Source organism: Elephas maximus, chromosome 3, assembly GCF_024166365.1.
Source record: "Elephas maximus indicus isolate mEleMax1 chromosome 3, mEleMax1 primary haplotype, whole genome shotgun sequence".
Classification (NCBI taxonomy): Eukaryota; Metazoa; Chordata; class Mammalia; order Proboscidea; family Elephantidae; genus Elephas; species Elephas maximus.
In genome coordinates, this window is record NC_064821.1 from 11,306,522 (window position 1) to 11,327,823 (window position 21,302).

Consider the following 21,302-nt stretch of genomic DNA (forward strand, 5'->3'; position numbering starts at 1 on the left):
TGAAAGGTGAGAATTCTACAATTGAGCCACCACTGCCCCCTTGCCTGAAGTTGAGTCAAGAGTTATGTTGCTTAAGGTCATGGAAGCTCCATAGACACATCCAAACTCCCTGAGAGGCCAAATTACTGGGCTGAGGGCTGTGGGGACCATGGTCTCAGGGAACATCTAGCTCAATTGGCATAACAGAGTTTAGAAAGAAAATGTTCTACATTCTACTTTGGTGAGTAGCATCTGGGGTCTTAAAAGCTTGTGAGCGGCCATCTAAGATACTCCACTGGTCTCACCCCATCTGGTGCAAGGGAGAATGAAGAAAACCAAAGATACAAGGGAAAGATGAGTCCAAAGGACTAATGGACCACAATTGCCACAGCCTCCACCAGACTGAGTCCAGTACAACTAGATGGTGCCCAGCTACCACTCCTGACTGCTCTGACAGGGATCACAATATAGGGTCCCGGACAGAGCTGGAGAAAAATGTAGAACAAAATTCTTACTAACAAAAAAAGACCAGACTTACTGGCCTGACAGAGACTAGAAAAACTCTGAAAGTATGGCCCCCGGACAACCTTTTAGCTCTGTAATGAAGTCACTCCTGAGGTTCACCTTCAGCCAAAGACTGGACAGGCCCATAATACAAAACAAGACTAAGTGGGCACACCAGCCTAGCAGCAAGGGCAAGAAGGCAGGAAGGGGCAGGAAAGCTGGTAATGGGGAACGCAAGGTTGAGAAGGGGAGAGTGTTGACATGTCATGGGGTTAACAACCAATATCACAAAACAATATGTGTATTAAATTGTTTAGTTTAATTTAATTTAAAGTATATATTTTTTTAAATGCTAAAAAAAAAAAAAGAGTTATGTTGCTTAGAATGTGCCCTTCCTCACCTCCTAAAATTCTGTGGAAACCCTGGTGGTATAGTGGTTAAGTGCTACGGCTGCTAACCAAAGGGTCGGCAGTTCAAATCTACCAGGCGCTCCTTGGAAACTAGGGGGCAGTTCTACTCTCTCGTATAGGGTCACTCTGAGTCGGACTCGACAGCAACAGGTTATTTGAGTTTAAAATTCTGTGATGGGAAAAAAAGTGACTTCCTTCTATTTTCCTGCCATTGACTTTCCTTCTTCACAGCATTCTCACTATTACAGTTCTCACACTGCACTATGTAACCTCCCCTACATAGTTCTGAGTTAAAGCAAGTTTTGTTCTGAGAAACCTCTATACTCACAAAGGTATAAACTTCAAAATCTGAGACAAAGACCTATCATCAGTATTTACACAAAGACTATTCAATATTTATTTAAAAATTTTGGTTGGTACATGTGTATTATTTTTCTGTTGCTACTGTAACAAACTGCTACAAACTTCTTACCTTAAAACAACACAAATTCATTATTGTACAGTTCTGTGGGCCAGAAGCCTGAAATGTGTCTCACTGGGCTGAAATCAAGGGATTGGCAGGCTGTGTTCCCTTCTGGTGGCTGTAGGGGCGAATCTATCCCCTTGCCTTTTCTGGCTTCTCCTTATTCCTTGGCTCATGGCCCCTCCTCTATCTCTCTTCTTTTTTTTTTGGTTTAATATATCCATATACTTTATTTATACTGTATTTTAAATGAGGGTTCACAGAGCAAACTAGTTTCACATTGAATAATTAATACATATACTGTTTTGTGACATTGGTTGCCACCCCCACAACATGTCAACACTCTCCTCTTCTCCACCTTGGGTTCCCCACTGCCAGCTTTCCTGTCCTTTCTTGGCTTCTCATCCTTGCGCCAGGCTAGTGTGCCCATTTAGTCTCACTTTGTTTTACAAGCCTGCCCAATCTTTGACTGAAGGGTGAACCTCAGGAGTGGCCTCGTTACTGACCTAAAAGAGTGTCTGGGGGCCATACTCTCGGGGTTTCTCCAGTCTCTGTCAGGCCAGTAAGTCTGGTCTTTTTTTGTGAGTTAGAATTTTGTTCTACATTTTTCTCCAGCTCTGTCCGGGACCCTATATTGTGATCCCTGTCAGAGCAGTCAGGGGTGGTAGCCAGGCACCATCTAGTTGTGCTGGACTCAATCTGGTGTGGTAGTTGTGGTCCCTTAGTCCTCTGGACTAATCTTTCCCTTGTATCTTTGGTTTTCTTCATTCTCCCTTGCACCAGACGGTGTGGGACCAGTGGAGTATCTTAGATGGTTGCTCACAAGCTTTTAAAACCCCAGACGCTACTCACCAAAGTAGAATGTAGAACATTTTCTTTCTAAACTCTGTTATGCCAATTGAGCTGGATGTTCCCTTAGGCCATGGTCCCCACAGCTCTCAGCCCAGTAATTTGGTCCCGCAGGGAGTATGGATCTGTCTACGGAGCTTCTGTGACCTTAAACTCGCAAGCTTTTAATACCCTAGAAGCTACTTACCAAAGTCCTCTCCTCTATCTTTAAAATCTGAAATGTTTCATCTCTCTGTTCATTCTTCCATCGTCACATCTCTCTGATGCATACCAGGAAGGGCTATATACTTTTAAGAGTCTGGTGCAAACAGTTAGCATGCTTGGCTGTTAAACAAAGTGTTGGTGCTTGGAGTCCACCAAGAGGCACGTCAGAAGAAAGGCCTGGTGACTTACTGCTGAAAAATCAGCCATCAAAAACCCCATGGAACACAGTTCCACTCTGGCACACATGGGGCTGTTATGAATCTGAGCTGATGGCAGCTGGTGTTCTCGTGATTACACTGGGCCCACCTGGGTAATCTGAGAAAATCTCAAGATTCTTAACCACGTCTGCAAAGTCCCTCTTGTCATGTAAGATGACATATTCACAGGTTCTGGGGATTCACAGTGTTTGAATGTCTTATATTCATATGTTCATATATTCAAATTGCTTCTTTACCCAATTTTAATTCATTTTGATTTTCTCACTGGGGATTAGAATGTGGACATTTTTAGCAAAGCTGTTGACTTCAGGTCAATCCTGACTCGTAGTGATCCTATAGGACAAGTAGAACTGCCCTATAGGGTTTCCAAGACCGTAAACTGTAAACTTTACACAAGTTCTCTTTCTCCCTCAGAGTGGCTGGTGGTTTCGAACTGCCAACCTTTTGGTTAGAAGCTGAGCGCTTAACCACTGCACCACCAGGGCTCCTGTGGACATCTTTGGGGGGGCCATTATTCTCCCAGACACAACCTATTAAACAGACAAGTCACATGACAAACATTTTTTTCTTTTTTGTAACTTTCCATTTAACCCTAAAACTTCCAACGATGTATTTAGCCTCACTAAATAGACTGCCTGGGTGGCCCAAACCGTTAAGAACTAAACTACTAGTTGAAGGGTTGGTAGTTCAAATGCACCTGGTGCTGCCTTGGAAGAAATTCCTGACCATCTGTTTCTGAAAGGTCACGACCTTGAAAACCCTACCCAGCAGTTCCACTCTGCACCCATGGAGTCTCCACGAGTTAGATCCTCATTTCGCTTGAGAAAGCCAAAGAGATTACAACCTAGATTCTCAATTCCCTCACAGCTAACATCAGGCCTGGCTGCAAAGCAGAAACTCCATTTAGAAAAAAAGCTAAGAATGAAGTTAGGGAGAATTTCCCATCTGCTCAGGTAAAGTTACAATTTCAGACCATAAAGAAACACCCCTTTTCCTGAATCGCTCTCATTCTATTTATAGAAACCAACCCTTATTTCTCCACCTCGAGCAATGACGTATCCTCAAGAGACTGTGAACAGCAGGTGAGTTCTCATCTTTATATATTTGTTTATGATCTGCAGGATTGGTGTGTGGAAGAAAACAGTAATTACAGGGAAGCACCCTCTATCTAGACAGAATATGCCTAAATATAAAACAAGGGTGCAAATGGCACCCCCGAAACAAAAGGAATGATCCACCCCCTCAAAAAACACACACGACACAAATGATCCTCTCCCTCTTCCCCAAAAAACAAATGATCTGTGAAAGAAAAAAAAAGTAGGTTCCTGATAACTAAATTTTTACACCCTCTCATAGTTTGCATATTCCCTTCATTACTTCAATTTTGAGCAATGAAGTACTATTGGAGGAATATATCCTAGCCATGAAATGTCCTCAGTCAATTCTAGTTTTACAACAGAGCCAATTCTTTTTGGAAGACAGATTTAGTAGTTATTCCTGTTGCAAATGCTATATATTGTTTTAAACAAGTCTTTTAAAAAATTACTTACAGAATACAGATGCAGAATGATAAGATGTTATGGTAGTCAGTGAATATATCCATGGATTTTTAAAATGCTGTCCTTTCTTTCTTTAAAAGTTACATGCTTAGGAGACACTGAGCTTCTGTTAGGGATGATGGTATAATTCAGGAAAGGGTGATGGCTGAACAACCTGATGAATGTTAATGTCATTGGATTGTACACATGAAGATTGTTGAAATGACAAATGTCTTGTTACCTATATATTTACCACAAAGAAAAAAAAGAAGTTACCTGTGGTTTGGTCTAAAATATTCAGTGTCAACATCATGTTGTTAGGTGCCGTCGAGTCGGTTCCCACTCATAGTGACCCTATGTACAACAGAACGTAACGCTGCCCGGTCCTGCGCCACCCTCACAATCGTTGCTATGCTGAGCGCACTGTTGCAGCCACTGTGTTAAACCATCTCGTTGAGGGTCTTCTTCTTTTTTGCTGACCCCCTACTTTACCAAGCATGATGTCCTTCTCCAGGGACTGGTCTCTCCTGATAACGTGCCCAAAGTATATGAGACGCAGTCTCGCCATCCTTGCTTCTAAGGAGCATTCTGGTTGTACTTCTTCCAAGACAAATTTGTTTGTTCTTCTGGCAACCCATGGTATATTCAATATTCTTCGCCAACACCACAATTCAAAGGCGTCAATTCTTCTGTCTTCCTTATTCATTGTCCAGTTTTCACATGCATATGATGTGATTGAGAATACCATGGCTTGGGTCAGGTACACCTTAGTCCTCAAGGTGACATCTTTGCTTTTTAACATTTTAAAGTGGTCTTTTGCAGCAGATTTGCCCAATGTAGTATGTTGTTTGGTTTCCTGACTCCTGCTTCTATGGGCATTGACTGTGGGTTTGTTTTTGTTTTTTTGTCAACTCATACATGGCTTAAAAAATGCTGCTTTCCAGACTATTTAGATAATACTGTGCTTTTGGAATGTCATTCTTTGGAAAACAGATTGTCTCAAGTTGTGACACAATACAAGGTCTAAGATGTCCATGAAGATCATTTTATTACAATTGAGAGTGGAAAAACGTTTCTAGATATATTTTACATAAAAATACTAAAATATGAATTAGTACATTGACTATTATAAGGGATATTTGAATATCTGACCTCCATCCCCAAAAGTCCATAAATTAAAATATTCCCCTCTTTAATCTTAATTTGGAAACCCTGGTGGCGTAGTGGTTAAGTGCTACGGCTGCTAACCAATAGGTTGGCAGTTCAAATCCGCCAGGTGCTCCTTGAAAACTCTATGGGGCAGTTCTACTTTGTCCTACAGGGTCGCTATGAGTCGGAATCGACTCCATGGCAATGGGTTTTGGTTTGGGTTAATCTTAATTTGTTTTGTTTTCTCATTGGAAAAATAGGGAGTAGCCTAACAGTTGCGATTTTCTTATAGTTAGGAATATTTGACACTTCAGCTCTCAGAATGTTTTTTGCAGATCATGAGGTGAGCATTGAACTAATTAATTTTTTTTCAAATGAATGCTCCATAACCTTTGCCGTTGAGTCAATTCCGACTCACACTGACCCTACAGGAGAGAGGAGAACTGCCCCATAGGATTGCCAAGGTTGTAATCTTTACAGAAGCAGACTTGCACAGCTTTCTCCCTCAGAGTGCCTGGTGAGTTCGAAGTGCCAACGTTTTAGTTAGCAGCTCAGCACTTTACCCTCTGTGCCACCAGCGCTCATTAGCCGTAAAGATTACAATAGCCTTGGACACCCTATGGGCCAGTTCTACTCTGTCCTACTGGATCACTATGAGTCAGAATCACTCGACAGCAATGCATTTTATTTTTTTTTTCTTAATCTCTATGGGAGCAGATCGACAGGTCTTTTCTCACACAGAGCGGCTGGTGGGTTCGAACTGCCTTTAGGTTAGCAGCTGAGTGCTTAACCACTGTGCCACCAGCGCTCCTTAAAAGAATGCCAGTTGTCCCAAAACAAAGTATTAAAGTTTACTTACCTCATGTGTCTGCATGTGTGTGTGTATTCTAAACACCTTTGTTTTTTACGTTAAACTCCAATTGTTGTTGTGTACCACTGAGTGGATTGCAGCTTAAAGTGACCCCATGTAGAATTGCCCCATAGGGTGTCCTAGGCTGTAACCTTCACAGAAGCAGATCACCACTGGTGGGTTTAAACCGCTGACCTTCTGGTTCACAGCTGAGTGTTTAACCATTGTGCCACTAGACCAAACCCATTGCCATCGAGTCAACTCTGACTCATTAAAAAAAAAAAAAAATTTTTTTTTTTTTTTTGACTCATAGTGACCCTATAAAACAGAGTAGAACTGCCCCATACGGTTTCCAAGGAGTGCCTGGTGGATTCGAACTACTAACCTTTTGGTTAGCAGCCATTGCTCTATGCCACCAAGGTTGGGCTCCTATAAATTCCAATAAATGTGTCCAATTTTTCTGTCTTGCATTCACATATATGCAAGAGTATTTTTGTGTCAGGGCTGTTTTAAGAAAGCCTTTATAAATTCAAGGACAATCTCTAGATGCCTTTACCTATTGCCACTGAGACGACCCGCATGTTTTAGAGCAGAGCTGCGCTCCCTAAGATTTTCTATGGCTATGATCTTATGAAAGTAGATCATCAGGCCTTTCTTCCATGGTGTCAATGGGTGGAGTCGAACCACCAACCTTGCAGTCAGTAGCCAAGCTCAAACTGTTTGCACCACCCAAGAAAACCCTAGGGAGCTCAGTTCTATTCTGTAACACACAGGGTCGCCATGAATCAGAACTGACTCAATGGCAACAAGTTTCTAGGTGCCTATAGCCAGATGAAAAACTATGAAACTATGTTTATTCTCCTTGTTTGGAGCCCTGGTGGCACAATGGTTAAGAGCTACAGCTGCTACCCAAAATGTTGGCAGCTCGAATCCATCAGCCTCCTTGGAAACCCTACAGGGCAGTTCTACTCTATCCTACGGGGTCACTATGAGTCAGAACTGACTCGAAATCAATGGGTTTGGTTTGGTTTTTATAGCCTGATGAAAGATGATGAAATAACGCTCTGCTCCTTGTTTCACACCTCCAAGGACCAGAATAATGGCACGAAGATTTGCTCCCCTTTCAAGAGCCTGATACATGGATCTGGACCTGGAAGTTCCCCACCTTCTTTAAAGGTTTGAAATCCTTTCCAGTTTTTGTTAATGTTTTCCCACGCTAGATCATTCTCTGTCTCTTCCTTCCCCCAACACACCTGATGTTGTGTCCTTGTTAGCTGCCATCGAGTTGTTCCCCAACTCATGGCAACCCCATGCACAAAAGAAAGAAACGCTGCCCGGTCCTATGCCATTCCCATGATCAGGGGTGGATCAGACCATTGTGATCCACAGGGTTTTCGCTGGCTGATTTTCGGGAGTAGATGGCCAGGCCTTTTTTCCTAGTCCATCTTAGTCTGGAAGCTCTTCTGAACCTGTTCATTCATAGCAATGAGGAAGCCTCCACTGACAGGCGGTGGCTGCATATAAGGCACATTGGCTGGGATTCGAACCTGGGTCTCCCACATGAAAAGGTGAGAGTTCTGCTGATTCTCCACTGCCTCCAATACTGAGGAATGGGGCAAGTTCTTTCTCCTCTTTATTACCACCTCAGGGTAAATGCAAACCCCGCATGTAGATCTCTACCTCACTTAACTGGCAATAGGGCCCTTTCTTCCCTATTCTTACCTGTTTCACCATACTGGGTGACAACTGATTTTCACCACAAGAGTACAGTAGGAAACTAGCTGGGAAAGAGTGAATGCAGGGAAGGCAAGAAGAAAAGCGAAAGTGAAACAAGTTGAAAAGTGGGGCAAAACGGAGGACCAAAAAACCAAAACCAAAACGGTTGCCATCGAGTCGATTTCGACTCACAGCAGCCTCCTGTGCGTTAGAGTAGGACTCTACATAGGATTTTCAAGGCTGCGGCTTTTTGGAAGCAGATTGCCAGGTGCTTCTTCTGAGCTGCTTCTAGGTATGTCTGAACCACCAACCTTTCCATTAGTAGCCAAACACTTAACCATTTGCACCACTGAGGGTCTCCTAAAATCTGGGGCAGAGGAATTCATAATACTCAATTCCTTTGCAAGGGAATGTGATGACGATCTAAAGCCTGCGTTTCTTTCTGCTTTATTTAAACATTTATGTGTTTATTCTAAATGTTTCATCACATCACATTCCCCTATGCTTTTAGGAAATGGAGGTAGTTCCAGAGAAAGGTGGTGTGATAGTTATGCAGAAATCCCTGGGTGGTACAAGCAGTGAAGATGCTCAGTTGCTAACCAAAGGTTGGAGGTTCAAGTCCACCGAGGGCACCACAGTCAAAAGGCCTGACAATCTATTTCTCAAAAATCAGCCTTTGAAAACCCTATGGAGCCTCCGAAAATTTTGCCCAGAGATAATCTCTAAAACTTAAACCAAATCTAACCCCTGAAGTCTTCTTAAAACCAAACAATAGTTTAGCTTACCTAGTAAAGGATGTCTGCCTTGAGAACTTTGCTCTTTTAACACCTATCTTTATTTACGGCATCACGAGTCCTGGTAGCGCAGTGATTAAGAGCTCAGCTGCTAACCAGAAGGTTGGCAGTTCAGATCCACCAGTCACTCCTTGGAAACCCTATGGGGCAGTTCCACTCTGTCCTCCAGGGTCGCCAGGAGTCGGGATTGACTTGCCAGCGACAGGTTTGTTTGTTTTTTTTAAGTTATATGGGATCAAATGGACAATAGCAACTCCAAAGGTTAGACAGGAAACTCAGGGGGTGGTGAGTTTATGTTAATGGAGGAGGAATAATTCAGAAAAGGAGGGTGAGAACAGCTGCACAGCCCAAGGCATGTAATCAATGTCACTAAATTGTACCCATAGAAACTTTTGAACTGGTGTATGTTTTGCAATGTATATTCTCAACAACAACAACCAAATAAATAGTTGAAAGAAAAAAAAAGCTCTCTGAAGCACAGTTCTACTGTGACACACATGGGGTTGCCATGAGTTGGAGTCAACTGAAAACAACTGGTTTTATAGATGCAAGTTTTCGAGAAAGGTCTGGAAGACTGAATTTCCAGCCCCAGTTCCCTTTTATGATTTCCTCTGAAAGAATAGTCTTTTCACCCTTCCCATTTCTACTGCAGGAAATAGCTAATTCTTTCAACCTCCTCACGAATGTCACGTCCCAGTTGCCTACAAGAAGCCATAAAGAAGCTGCGGTATCAGAGTATCTTGAGGTCATGCAAACGGCGTCATACGAAGCTGCCCTCAAGCGCCCCACAGAGGGGACACACAGGGAAGAGACAAAGCTTATAGGTAAGCTCACTTGTCATCACTATCCAGGCAATTGTTGTTAGGTGCCGTCGAGTCGGTTCTGACTGATAGCGACCCATGTACAACTGAACGAAACACTGCCCGGTCCTGCGCCATCCCCACAATCATTGCTACGCTTAAGCCCATTGCTGCAGCCACTGTCAGTCCATCTCGTTGAGGGTCTTCCTCTTTTCCACTGACTCTCTACTTTACCAAGCTTGATGTCTTTCTCCAGGAATTGGCTCCTCCTAACAACATGTCCAAAGTATGTAAGACGTAGTCTCGCCCTCCTTGCTCCTAAGGAGCATTGTGGTTGTACTTCCTCCAAGACAGGTTTGTTCGTTCTTGTGGCAGTCCATGGTACATTCAATATTCTTCACCAACGCCATAACTCAAAGGCATCAATTCTTCTTTGGTCTTCCTTATTTATTGTCCAGCTTTCGCATGCATACGAGGCAACTGAAAACACCATGGCTTGGGTCAACGCACCTTAGTCTTCAAAGTGAATTCTTTGCTTTTTAACACTTTAAAGAGATCTTTTACGGTGGATTTGCCCAATGCAATGGTGTCGTTTGAATTCTTTACTGCTGCTGCCACGGGTGCTGATTGTGGATCCAAGGACAGCGAAATCCTTGACAGCTTCAGTCTTTTCTCTGTTGATCAGGATGTTGCTTATCCAGGCAATTATTTGGATATAATTGTGTTTTAGGAACTACTGGTTGGTTAGAATTCAAGGATCACTGTTGGCATGAAAAGGCTTTCTCTGTTCTCACACTGGCAAGAGTTGTGTATGTCCTAGACACAAAATATTGTTTCTCTTTGGAATAAAAAAGGTCTCTGGATGGCGCCAATGGTTTGCACTTGACTACTAACTGATAAGTTGGCAGTTCAAACCCACCCAGAGATGCTTGGTGACCTGCTTCCAAAAAGTCACAGCCTTGAAAATCCTATGGAGCACAGTTCTACTCTGCAACCCATGGGGTTGCGATGTGTTGGATTTGACTCTACAGCACAAGAAAACAACAATAACTGATAAACTAAGGTCTCTAGGTGGCACGGATGGTTTGTGCTCGACTGCTAATCTAAAGGTTGGCGGTTCCACATTCCTGAAGCCAACTCTTCAGACAAAGATTAGACTGGACTATAAAACACAAAATAATACTCGTGAAGAGTGTGCTTCTTAGGTCAAGTAGATACATGAGACCAAATGGGCGGCTCCCGTCCAGAGGCGAGATGAAAAGGCAGGAAGGGACAGGAGCTGGTTGGATGGACACAGGAAACCTGGGGTGGAAAGGGCAAGTGTGCTGTCACATTATAGGGATTATAACTAGGGTCACATAACAATATGTATATAAACTTTTGTATGAGAAATTAACTTGAGCTGTAAACTTTCACCTTAAGCACAATAAAAAATAAAGGTTGGCGATTCCACCCATCCAGGGGTGCCACAGAAGAAAAGCCTGGCAGTCTGCTTCCGTAAAGATTACAGCCAAGAAAATCCCATGCAGTGCCATTCTACTCTGCACGCGTGGGGTTACCATGAGTCAGAATCGACTTGATGGCAATGGTTTGGCTTTTTGTTTGTTTGTTTAGAATTATAAGTTAGTCTTTGGTAAGACTTGGAAGTTCACTTGGCCAAACCATCCAGCTAGCACTTAAACCAAAACCAAGCCAAACGCAGTGCCGTTGAGTTGATTCTGACTCACAGTGACCCTATAAGACAGAGCCAGAGTAGAACTGCCCCACAGAGTTTCCAAGGAGCGCCTGGTGGATTCGAACTGCTGACCCTTTGATTAGCAGCTGTAACACTTAACCACTACGCCACCAGGGTTTCCATCTAGCACTTAGATCTAATTTATTTTCAAAGTGATCTCCAGCAACCATGTATACGGCCACTTTTAGTCTAAATGAACCCACTGACGTCGAATTGGTTCCAACTCACAGTGGCCCTATAAGACAGGGTAAAGCTGCCCCATAGAGTTTCCAAGGCTGTAATCTCTACGGAAACAAACTACCACACCTTTCTCCCATGGACTGACTGGTGGATTTGAACCGTTGCACTTTCAGTTAGCAGCTGAGCACTTAATAACTGCACCACTGGTTACGTAGTTGTTATGTACAACTCATTAAGGCTACACTGAAGGGTAAAGCAGTCTCCAGCCTCACATTTAGGGTTTACCCGGTTTACATAGGAAGAAAGGCATATAAGCAGGACTTTGAAAAGCATCTGACATCTAGAAGTCGTTAGTAATATTTGCTGAATAAGTGAATGGATGGATGGATGAATAAGCATACGAACAAAAAATAAATAAGGAGCTATCATTAATTATGAGATGCCTGGGTGGCACAATTGGTTAACGTGCTCTACTGCTACCTAGAAAGTTGGCAGTTCAAACACACCTCGTGGTGCCTCAGAAGAAAGGCCTGGTGATCTGCTTCGGTGAAGATCACAGCCCAGAAAACCCTATGGAGTATTCTCCTCTGTATCACATGGGGTCACCGTGACCTGGACTCGGCAGCAACAGGGGTCTCATCGATTAGAGGATAAGATGCCACTTTTTAATGTTAACAGATAGGGAAGTGCAGAATGTCCCCTTTGCTCTGAGACCAGAAGAACTGGATGTGCCCAGCTATGACCACTAAATGTTTTAATCAAAGATGCTACAGAAGATTCCTGATCTAAAGGGGGGGGGATGCAAAACAGAGTTTCAAATTCTCACACAATCCAGATTTTCTGGAGGTGTGATCTAGGCAGCCATTTGGATATAATCGCGTTTCAGAAACTGCTGGTTGAGCTCAAAATCGGGGACTATATATGACAAATAAATATTTCAAACTATTGCCCTGAGATACTCTTTAAACCTTAAACCAAAAATATCCCCTGAAGTCTACTCAAAACCAAACAATAGTTCAGCTTAACTAGCAAAGAATGTCTGCCTTGAGAGTTGTGCTCTCTTAGGATCTGTCTGTATGGGATCAAACTGACAACAGCAACTCAACAGGTTACATGGGAAACTTAGGGGGCAGAGAGTTTAGGTTAACAGGGGAGGAACGCCTTGGAAACGGAGGGCGAGAACGGTTGCACGACAATCAACGTCGCTGAATTGTACTTGTAGAAATTATTGAATTGGCGTTATGTTCTGCTGTGTATACTCTTAACAACAACAACAAGAATAACATAAAATATATATTTAAAAAACAGGGAAATTCAGAGAATGAAATAACGAGCACGCTAACAAGCACGCTATGGCCATCCCCAGAATGAACAAACGTTGTCCCTGTTGCAGTATAAACAATATTTTCTATGTATGACATTTGTCTCTCTGCTCAATTCCATTACCTTTTCTTCCTTCTCAAAGGTGACTAGTATTCTCAGTGTTGCATGTATCCTTTAACTGTGTTTATATTTTTACTAAATATTTACGTAGCAATCCCATACATATAAATATTTGTGTATTATATATTGTACATATAACAGTGTAGTCCCCGGGTGGTGCAAACAATTAATGCACTCAGCTGCTAACTGAAAGGTTGGAAGTTCGAGCCCACCCAATGGTACCTTGGAAGAAAGACCTGGTGATCTGCTTCTGAAAAATCAACACTGAAAACACTACAGAGCACAGTTCTACTCTGACACACGTGGGGTCACCATGAGTTGGGATCAACCTGACGGTAACTGGTACTGGTATCTATAACAATATATACTATTTCTGAGTGCTTTTACATTTTCATAAATGGTATCATGCTGTATGTTTCATTCTCTAAGTTACTTTCCTTAGTCAACAATTCTCTTTTTCAAGATCGATTCATGAGTCTTGGTGGCTCAGTGGTTAAGAGCTCAGCTGCTAACCAAAAGGTCAACAATTGGAATCCGCCAGCCACCCCTTGGAAACCCTATAGGGCAGTTCTACTCTGTTCTATAGGGTTGCTATGACTTGGAAACGACTCGACAGCAACGGGTTTGGTTTTGGATTTATACCCGTGGATAAGGTGTCCTGGTGGCACACAGTTAAGTGCTCAGCTGCTAGCTGAAAGGTTGGAGGTTCTAGCCCACCAGCCGCTCTGTGGGAGAAAGACCAGGATATCTGCTTCTGTAAAGATTACAGTCTTGGAAACACTACGGGGCAAGTCTACTCTGTCACGTGGGGCTACTATGATTTGGAATTGACTTGACGGCAATGGGTTGTGTTTTGGGTTTGGCTGTCATGAGGCAAAGGTCACTTAACAACTGGTTATCCCCCAAATAAGCAAAGCAGGTCTGGGGTGTCACTGGTAAGAAAGCAGTGGTCACTCAAAGGCGAGGGCGGGTCATGACAGTATTTTTTAGCAGCTGCACGTGACCTTGAGAGAAACGAAAGTTCCTGTTAACCTTTCACCTGACTTGTACCTGTGTCTGTCCCCCTAGCCATTTAATGGTAGGGGTGGCTTTTTACGTTTCAGTCTGAGCTGCATTTTACTCTTTCAGACCCAGACAAGTCCCAGATCTGCAGGTCAGGCAGCAGGCAGGGCCTCTCTGCTGGCACACATGGTGGCAGGGGCTGAATGAACCCAAAATCTGCAGGTCAGGCGGCAGGCCAGAGGCTTTTACAGACTTAAGTCTCAAGGACCTGAGGTCAGGCAACGAGAAGAGTGCAGAATTGAGAAAGAACGGGGTTTGCCAGAACATCCATGTATATATGCAGGCAGGCCCCGCCCCCAAGAAAACTTCCCTTTCAACTGATCGGCTGCTCACATCAGATCACAAAATGGAAGGTGATTACATAGTGTCTGCGAAACACTGAGAATCACAGCCCAGCCAAGTTGACACCTAACAACTATCACAGGAGGTACCAGCTTATCTTGGGCAAAGGAAGAAGCAATTAGGAGGTGAGCAAAATAAGCCTGGGAAGACTTAATGGTGGCACAGGTCAGGGTGGTGACCAAGATGGGTCCTGCATGTTTCCACCTAATTAAAAAAAAAAAAAATTGCCATCAAGTCGAATTTCAAGTTATAGTGACCTTGTAGGACAGAACAGAACTGCCCTATAGAGTTTCCTGGGCTGTAATCTTTATGGAAGCAGACTGCTACATCTTCCTCCTATGGAATGGCTGGTGGGCTCAAACCACTGACCATTCAGTTAGCAGCCAAGGGCTTAAGCACTGTGCCACCAGGGTTTGGCTGCCAGATTGGATGTGGGATTTGAGAAAAACAAGAGTGAAAAAGGACCCTAGGGTGATTGCTATGTCCTATTCCCCTCGAGTCAATTCTGACCCATAGCACCCCATGTGTGACTCAGTAGAACTGCTCCATAGGGTTTTCTTGGCTGTAATCTTTACAGAGGCAGATTGCCAGGCCTTTCTCCCACAGGACCACTGAGTGGGTTCAAACCACCTACCTTTCAGTTAGCAGCTGAGTGCTCAACCATGTGCTCCACCTGCTCCTTCTTGGGTGGTAGAGTGGTCAAAAAGAAACAGCGCCAGGCTCTCCATTGAAAGAGATGACTGTTGTTCTCCTGCCAGTCCACCTATGCCCCCCACGATGACTTGGCTCCTTCACATGGGAGACTAGGTCCCCAAACAAAGTCAACAACCCTATACGTGTCTACTTCAGCTTCGACACCCAAGTTCTACTTAATTGAAGACCCTACATCTGTCATTTTTAAATGAGAATCACAGTGGGATTATAGTTTTTTAATAAGGGATTATAAGGATGTCTTGTATTCATACAGATTTTGTGTTTTTTAGCTATTGAAACGCTGACCCTCAAGAGAGGCTGTAAAGAGGAAGGGGAGACATTTGAGCTGAAGGCCAAAGGGAACTCCATGGACATTGACTGCTCCACCATCACCGAAGGAGGAACAGGGGGTAACAGAAAACAGAGTCTCCGTAGATCTGGGGTTATCTAGTGCTGCTATATAAACCCATCGCTGTCAAGTCGATCTGGTGCTGCTACGGAACCCTGGTGGCGCAGTGGTTAAGCACTCAGCTGCTAACTGAAAGGTCGGCAGTTTGAATCCATCAGCTACTCCTTGGAAACCCTATAGGGCAGTTCTACTCTGTCCTATAGGGTCGCTGTGAGTTTGAATCAACTCGACGGCAATGGGTTCAGTGCTGCTGTAACAGAAATACCACAAGTAGATGGCTTTAACAGACATTTATTTGCTCACAGTTTAGGGGGCTAGAATTCAGACTTCAGAGTGCCAGCTCTAGGGGAAGGCTCTCTCTGTCGCCTCTGGAGGAAGGTCCTTGTCTCTTCTCTCCGCTTCTGTTTGTTGGCTCCTTGGTCATCTTCATGTGGCCTGGCATCTATCTTCCCCCATCTCTGCTTCCTTCCTGCTTGCTTATCTCAGAAGAGATTGACTCAAGACACACCCTACACTAATACTGCCTCGTTAACATAAAGAAAACCCACTACCAAATGAGATTATAACCGTAGGTATACAAAAAAAAAAAAAAAAAAATCCAAACCTGTTGCCATCCATTTGATTCTGACACACAGCAACCCTCATAAGACAGAGTAGAACTGCCCTATAGGGTCTCCAAGGAGCAGCTGGTGGATTCGAATTGCTGACTTTTGGGTTAACAGCCAAGCTCTTAACCACTGAGCGGCGCTCCTCACCACAGGTATAGAGGTTAGGATTTACAACACATACTTTTGGGGACACAATCCACAGCGGGGGCGCAGGAGGAGAGGAGTTACTTAGATTTTGCGTTTGACTCCAAACTTTAACTTGCCAGATAAGTCCTTAAATTTGGTGACCCTTTTCCATATTGTCCTCATCATGTTCATTGTTTCCTTTCTTCCTTTCAGGGGCTGTCGCTTTTATCTCCTATGACTATATAGGGTCCATCATAAATGGCTCATTTTCATCTACGGAAAACCTAACTGTTGGTGAAAAGCTAGAAAACTTTGAGCTCAACTCCAAGGTAGTCAGCTGCACAATAGGACCCAGGAAGACTGCAACCCTGGCCACACCTGTGAACTTCACTTTTCAGCACTTACAGGTGGGCGGATATCAATCTGTTTGAGTGTTTGGGAAACCCTATTAACTGCATCTGTAAACTCAGGAGTGGAAAAGTATTTCCTTACAGCCAGTTCTTTCTGCTGGGGCTGGTTTGCCCGGGGATTACCCAGGGAGTGTGGAGATCAAACTAGAGGCTTGGATGACTGTTGTTGTCAGCTGCCTTCAAGTCGGCTCCAACTCATGATGTTAGGTAGGACAGAACAAAACACCCAGTTCCTGCCCCATCCTTGTAACAGTAGGTATGTTTGAGCCCACCGTTGCAGCAACTGTGTCAATCCATCTCATGGAAGGCTTCCTTCTTTTTCGCTGACCTTCTACTTACTAGACATGAGGTCCTTCTCCAGGGACTGGTCCCCCCAATAACGTGTCCATAGTAAAGAGTGACAAAGTCTCACCATCCTCACTTCTAAGGAGCATGCTGTGTGTACTTCCTCCAAGACAGATTTGTCCATTCTTCTGGCAGTCCATGGTACATTCAATACTGTTTGCTAACACCATAACTCAAAGGCGTCAATTCTTCTTTGGTCTTCCTTATTCATTGCCCAGCTTTCACAGATGAGGTGACTGAAAACACCATGGCTTGGTTCAGGCGCACTCAGTCCTCAAAGTGACATCTTTGCTTTTTAAGATCTTAAAGAGGTCTTTTGCCACAGATTGGTTAATCGCCACTCCCAAAATTTACATGACGGCAATTGTTCTCTCAACAGACTGAGAACGATGGGAGAGATATTACAGCCTGTATCTGTATTTGTTGCTGGAAAAAGGAAACAGGTGCATTGCTCACATTAAGGTTTTTAAAGTCATGTGAAAGGGACTTTGCCTTTTGAAGAATATCTGGGACTTCTAAAAAATCAGGCTGAAGCTACTAGTCCATTGGAAAGGAATTTAAAACTTGGGCTTCCAATTCAAAGTTGTTGTTCATTGCCATTGAGTTGATTCCAACTCATGGAGACTCCATGTGTGACAGAGCAGAACTGTGCTCCATAGGATTTTCTTGGCCCTAATCTTTATGGAAGCAGATCACCAGGGTTTTCTTCCGTGGTACCACTGGGTGGGTTTGAATTGCCAACCTTTAGGTTAGCAGTCAAGCAAAAACCGTTTGTGCCACTGAGAGACCTTCCAAGTAGAAAATGCATTATTGAAAAAATATAAAACAAATGACCTTATATTTTACTTCGTTTCTGTGAAAGACTATGACCCCCAGGCTATGGAATGGATGGCGAGGGAGGTGGCACATAAGTGAGTGAGTTAGCGACATGGTTCACTTCCAGCAGCCCCTTCTTGTCCACTCTATTTCTCTCTTGGAGCCTCAAACTTTCTCACCTATAAAATAGGGATGATAACAGTACCTATTCCATAGGATTGTGTTGAGGATTAAATGAGTTAATATTTATGAGTGTATTGGTGGTTCAGGAGTAGTACTCTCACTTCCAGGCAGGAGACATGGGCTCAATTCCAGGCCCGTGCACCTTACGTGCAGCCACCACCCATTTGTCAGTGGCTTGTGTGTTGCTAGAATGCCAAATAGGTTTCAGCTCAGCTTCCAGGCAAAGACGGATAGAAAGAAAGGCCAGGTGATCTGCTTCCAAAAATCAGCCAGTGCAAACCCTATGGATCACAACAGTCCAATTTTCACATTAGTGAATGCTAAGGAAAAAATAATTCATGCATCCTGGCAGTAGCTAACTGACAAATTTCATAAAATACTATCAGTCATGATGTTAAAGGATCTAGACTCGAAGCTGTGTAGCCCTGGTGGCACAGTGGTTAAGAGTTCAGCTGCTTACCAAAAGGTTGGCAGTTTGAATCCACCAGACGCTCCTTGGAAACCCTACAGGGAGCAGTTCTACTGTGTCCTGTAGGGTCACCATGACTTGGAATAGACTCGATGGCAACGAGTTTGTTGGTCATGAATCAACAACTTCCTTTCTAAATGACGTTGTTGTTGTTAGTTACCTTCAAATCAACTCCGTCTCATGGCAACCTTATGTATAACAAAGCAAAGCGCTGACCAGTCCCGTGCCATCTTCATGATCGCTGGTGTGTTTGAGTCCACTGTTGTGGCTATCGAGTCAATCCATCTCACGGAGAGTTTCCCTCGTTTTCACTGACCCTCTACTTGACCAACCACGATGTCCTTTTATAGCGATTGGTCTTTCCTGATGACATGTCCAAAGTAAGTGAGCCAAAGTCTCACCATTCCTGCTTCTAAGAAACATTTTGGTTGTATTTCTTCTAAATCTGATTGGTTCCATCTTCTGGCAGTCCACGGTATATTCGATATTCTTCACCAACACCACAGTTCCAATGAATCAATTCTCTTTCAATCTTCCTTTTTCATTGTCCAGTTTTCGCATGCATATGAGGCGACTGAAAAGACACAGGTTGGGTCGAGTGCTCCTTAGTCACCAAAGTGACAACTCTGCTTTTTATTTTAGGTGATAGGGGAACACGAGAAGACTATCTGTGTCTTCTGGGATAACACAGGCTGGTCTACCGCAGGCTGCCAAGACATCTTTTCGAATGGAACGCAAACCGTATGCAGCTGTAACCACCTTTCCACCTTTGCCATCCTCATGGCCTCCGTTGTACTGACGGTTTGTTTATAAGTGCATTTAACATTGAACTCAGACTCCACTGAAGAATGGAGTTCACTGCGGGGGTGGGGGGGGGGGCGTTAAAAAAGAAACCTATTTTTAAATGATGAAATAATGTGTATCTGTTTCTTCTCACTTTGAATCGTGCCACATCAGCAAATGTAGGCCCCAAAAGCTTGACTCCATCCACCTCATTAAAGCCGACTCTACTTTGAAGAGGCAGCTCTTCCCAGTCGTATTTTGAGTGCCTTCAAGCCTGAGGGGCTCATCTTCCAGCACTCTATCAGACAATGTTCCGCTGCTATTCCTAAGGTTTTCACTGGCTAATGCTTTTCAGAAGTAGACTGCCGGGTCCTTCTTCCTCGTCTTAGTCTGGAAGCTCAGCTGCAAACTGTCCACCATGGGTGACCTGCTGGTATCTGAAATACCAGTGGCACAGCTTCCAGCATCACAGCAATACGCAAGCCACCCCTGTACAACAAACTGACAGATGACAAACTGACAAACTATCTACAAGGTCGCTGGGTGGCACAATCAGTTTGCTCTGAACTACTCACTGAAAGGTTGGTGTTTCAAGACCATGCAGAGATACCCCGGAAGAAAGTCCTGGCAATCGACTTCTGAAAAAATCAGCCTTTGGAAATGCTATGGATCACAGCACTGCTCTGACCCACATGGGGTCGCCAGGGATGGAACAGACTCAATGGCAACGGGGTAGTGAAAAAACAAACCATAAAAGATTAAAACCGAACGCTTTTGCGTTTCATTAAGTTACATTTTTATGATGTGGACAGGAAGCATGGTGCGGCTGTTAGGAGCTAGGGTTCTGGATTTTGACCCCTTAGTCAGTTCTTGGTCACGTAACTTTGGGCAACTTTACCTCTTGGAGCCTCAGTTTCCTCATTTGAAAATATGAAAAATGATAATACTAACCTTATGATAGGGTCGGAGACCCTGGGCGATGCAAATGGTTAATGTGCTCAGCTGCTAACTGAAAGGTTGGCGGTTCAAGGCCATCCAGAGGTACTTTGGAAGAAAGGCCTGGCAAACTAATTCTGAAAAATCAGCCACTGGAAACCCTGTGGAACACAGTTCTGCTCTGACACACATGGGGTGCCATGAGTCAGAATGCACTTAATGGCAACTTTTTTTTTTTTTTTTTACATAAATGATCTTATTAAGTAGAGAGTTGCTTGTAGCCACATGGTCTAAAATAAAAATCAGTTTCCATTTCTTTTCTCTCGCTGGACTCAGGAGGATCCGGTGCTGGTTATGATCACCTACGTGGGGCTGAGCCTCTCTCTGCTGTGCCTCCTCCTGGCGGCCCTCACCTTCCTCCTGTGCCGGCCCATCCAGAACACCGGCACCTCGCTCCACCTGCAGCTCTCGCTCTGCCTCTTCCTGGCCCACCTGCTCTTCCTTACCGGCATTGACCGGACAGAGCCCAAGGTAGGATACTTAGTGGAAACCCTTCCTTCCTTCCTCTCTTTCTCCCTTCCTTCCTTCCTTCGTCTCTCTCTTCTTTCCTTCTTTGCCTCCCTCCCTTTCTTCCTTTTTAGCAGCTTTATCGAGATATGGGAAAAAGATGCGTTAGTCTGCCCCTATGAAGATTTACAGTCTTGGGAACCCTACGGGGGCAATTCTATTGTCTTATAGGGTCACTATGAGTTGACTCGACAGCAATGGGTTTTTGCTCATTGAGGTGTAACTCACATACCACACAATTCACCCATTTAAAGTGCACCATTCAATGCTTTTGGTATACTCAGAGCTGTGCAACCATCATCACAATTTTCATCACCCCCAAAAAGGAACCTTAGTGTCCTTAACTATTGCTTCCGGATCTCCCTATGCTCCCCCTCCCCTCCCCAGTTCTACCAGTTGCTTTGAGTCGATCCTGTCATCTAGTGCTTAACCGACTGCACGAGCCAGAGAATCCTCCAACCCTAGGTAACCCTTAATCTACTCTCTGGATTAACCTACTCATGGATTTGCCCATTCTGGACATTTCACATAAATGGAATCATACAGTATGTAGTCTTTTGTGTTTTGCTTCTTTCACTTAGCAAAATGTTTTTAAGGTTCATCCACGTTGTAGCACATTTTAGTACTTCATTTTTTTGTATCGAATACTATGATAACGAATAATATTCCATTGTATAGCTCTACCGTATTTTATTTATCCATTCATCTGTTGATAGACAGT

General features: G+C 43.8%; 1 protein-coding gene across 1 annotated transcript in view; it reads left to right on the plus strand.

The window, feature by feature from the left end:
• The window catches only part of LOC126072028 (adhesion G protein-coupled receptor E3-like), a 64,867-nt gene that overhangs the window by 23,605 nt on the left and 19,960 nt on the right, over window positions 1-21,302 (plus strand). Inside the window, exons 5-11 of the mRNA XM_049876618.1 lie at window positions 3,648-3,709; window positions 7,254-7,340; window positions 9,327-9,498; window positions 15,220-15,339; window positions 16,286-16,479; window positions 18,938-19,096; window positions 20,351-20,545. Of these exons, the coding sequence (XP_049732575.1) occupies window positions 3,648-3,709; window positions 7,254-7,340; window positions 9,327-9,498; window positions 15,220-15,339; window positions 16,286-16,479; window positions 18,938-19,096; window positions 20,351-20,545 (989 nt within the window). The remainder of the gene's footprint in view (window positions 1-3,647; window positions 3,710-7,253; window positions 7,341-9,326; window positions 9,499-15,219; window positions 15,340-16,285; window positions 16,480-18,937; window positions 19,097-20,350; window positions 20,546-21,302) is intronic.